The sequence below is a fragment of the Papilio machaon genome, chromosome 14, assembly GCF_912999745.1.
Source record: "Papilio machaon chromosome 14, ilPapMach1.1, whole genome shotgun sequence".
In the NCBI taxonomy this organism is placed as follows: domain Eukaryota; kingdom Metazoa; phylum Arthropoda; class Insecta; order Lepidoptera; family Papilionidae; genus Papilio; species Papilio machaon.
The window spans coordinates 4,701,633-4,703,562 of NC_059999.1; the positions used below are offsets into that span (position 1 = coordinate 4,701,633).

At 35.6% G+C, this 1,930-nt stretch overlaps 1 protein-coding gene across 1 annotated transcript; it reads right to left on the bottom strand.

The window, feature by feature from the left end:
• Nucleotides 1–491: 491 nt before the first annotated feature.
• On the bottom strand, nucleotides 492–1,686 carry LOC106710775. The gene is made up of 2 exons (XM_014502939.2): nucleotides 1,390–1,686; nucleotides 492–1,223 (listed from the first exon to the last, which is right to left on the bottom strand). The coding sequence occupies exons 1-2, from the start codon at nucleotides 1,684–1,686 to the stop codon at nucleotides 492–494; spliced, it is 1,029 nt and encodes a 342-aa protein (XP_014358425.2).
• Nucleotides 1,687–1,930: the final 244 nt, after the last annotated feature.

The window sequence follows — 1,930 nt, forward strand, 5'->3', positions numbered from 1 at the left end:
ACAACAACAAAAGCGAAACAACAAAAGGCTCGCGGGCCGAAACATCCGGACGACCCTTCCAAACTTAGCAGCCTGATTACGGATTTCCGAACAAGAAAAATAAAAAGAATAATACAAAGCATGTTTTAACCAAGTGTTTTGGTACAAGCCATTTCAGTCATCAATAAAATTGTGTTTTACTTTGCTGTACCAATATTGTACCGACAAATTTGGTCTGTATTTCAACAGCATTAGTTTAAATGTACGTGGAGATTAAGGGGTTGTTAAATTCCTTGATAAGGTAGAAATACGGCTTGCAGGAAGTCGTTATGTTATTTTGACTTTATAGAAACTATGAACCCGGAAAATTAGTGACATACGTAGTGTTTTGATAATTGCATTGAACCATAGTAATAAAAATTACGTATTAGTATGAAGACACAAAGAAACTATGTCATCCTTCCTAACATCAAGTTGTCAAGGTTTTGTATTTTATATTTAGTAATCTTAAATTACATTTTTTGAATCTTGTGTTTTTTCAATAGTACGATGTTTATATGATAATCGACATAATCGAAAATATTCGGTTGTGGCTTGTAGTGTTGGACGTAGAGATCGAAACGTGGATCACGTGGTTCACTTTTTAAAGATTCTTTTGAAGGAATTCTCGTCGCAATAAATGGACCTCTTTCTTCTGTAAGCTTAGAGCTTGTCACTTTCCTCCAAAGAAACGGCTTCTTATGAATAGGACCGTGATGTACGTTAATGTGACGCGTATCTTCAACTTCTGGAGGCTGAGCAGTTAGTTCATACATCTCAGGTAGAGACAGGTACCAATAATCTTCTCCATTTCCTATTATTGGAAACAATCTTTTATTGAAAAAACGAGGTCGATATTTTCGCACAAACTCGTCATATTTCTTTTTCAAACGTTTCATATATTCCGTGTAACGTATTGAATTTAAAAGGTTTTCAAACTCCGACAGCTCGCTTGTTCCAGTTTTAGAATATATACCGGCCCGGACATACGTCCTGAGGAGGTGATGTAACTTGAAGACGACGAAAGCGAGCCATTTTCTCGCTTCTTCTTCCAACATTTTGAGGTCATCGACCTTTGTTCTGATGCCGAATTCAACAGCTTCGGCCGCTCGTCGCTTACCACGTTCGGTCACTTCACGCAACCATCTCCGGTAAGAATAGTAACAGAATTTCTTGTTTCTTGAATAGTGGCCCCGCCATAAGGCCTGTAATTAAGAACAGTTCCTAATAAAAATATATATAAATGTATCCAATCATAGCAAAATGAAAACTCAAAATTCAGTTCTTTATATGACATCAAAAGCTGCTTTGAATGTGGATAATGAGCTCTGTATATAAGGATAATATAGTATCAAACAAGTACATATATACCTGTATCTTTGTTGCAGCCTGATTATACCTTTTGTTATGTTTGTTCCGTACCGCTTGTATCAAAGCTCTTCTGTACGCTTTACGAGCGAGATGCATTCGAAAGGCGCATTGTATTGTAAGGGCATTTTTCGATAACCATGCAAAATGTTTTCTTATTAAATGTCCTCGGACTATTCGCTGAAGGAGGACTACTGCATGGAAGCGGCTGTATCGTCTGGCCTCAGCAAGTCTCGAACGAATACTTAACTCGGCGTAATAGTCAAATTCAATAGGTAAAAAATCGTATACTGTTGCCATTTTTGTTGTTATGTGAATGACGTTCACTGACAAATCAATACGTTATCAAAAAACATTGTAAAAAGTTTGCATAAACTTTTACTTTTATTTAAAAAAAATGACCTTATACTTATACTCACTTGATTTAAATAATTTCGTTAAATATTATTTAGTACTTACATTACAAGACGATACATTTAAATTTTATTTCACCTGTCAGCTAACACAGCAGTGTGTTCATTTAATTCATTTAGTTCAAAGAAAC

What these genes read in the sequence shown, in the direction of transcription:
- LOC106710775 (XM_014502939.2), bottom strand. Translation starts at nt 1,686, where the DNA reads ATGGCAACAGTATACGATTTTTTACCTATTGAATTTGACTATTACGCC. An exon ending in AGGCTGCAACAAAGATACAG is followed by an intron (nt 1,224 to 1,389) that starts GTATATATGTAC and finishes TCTTAATTACAG; the next exon opens with GCCTTATGGCGGGGCCACTA.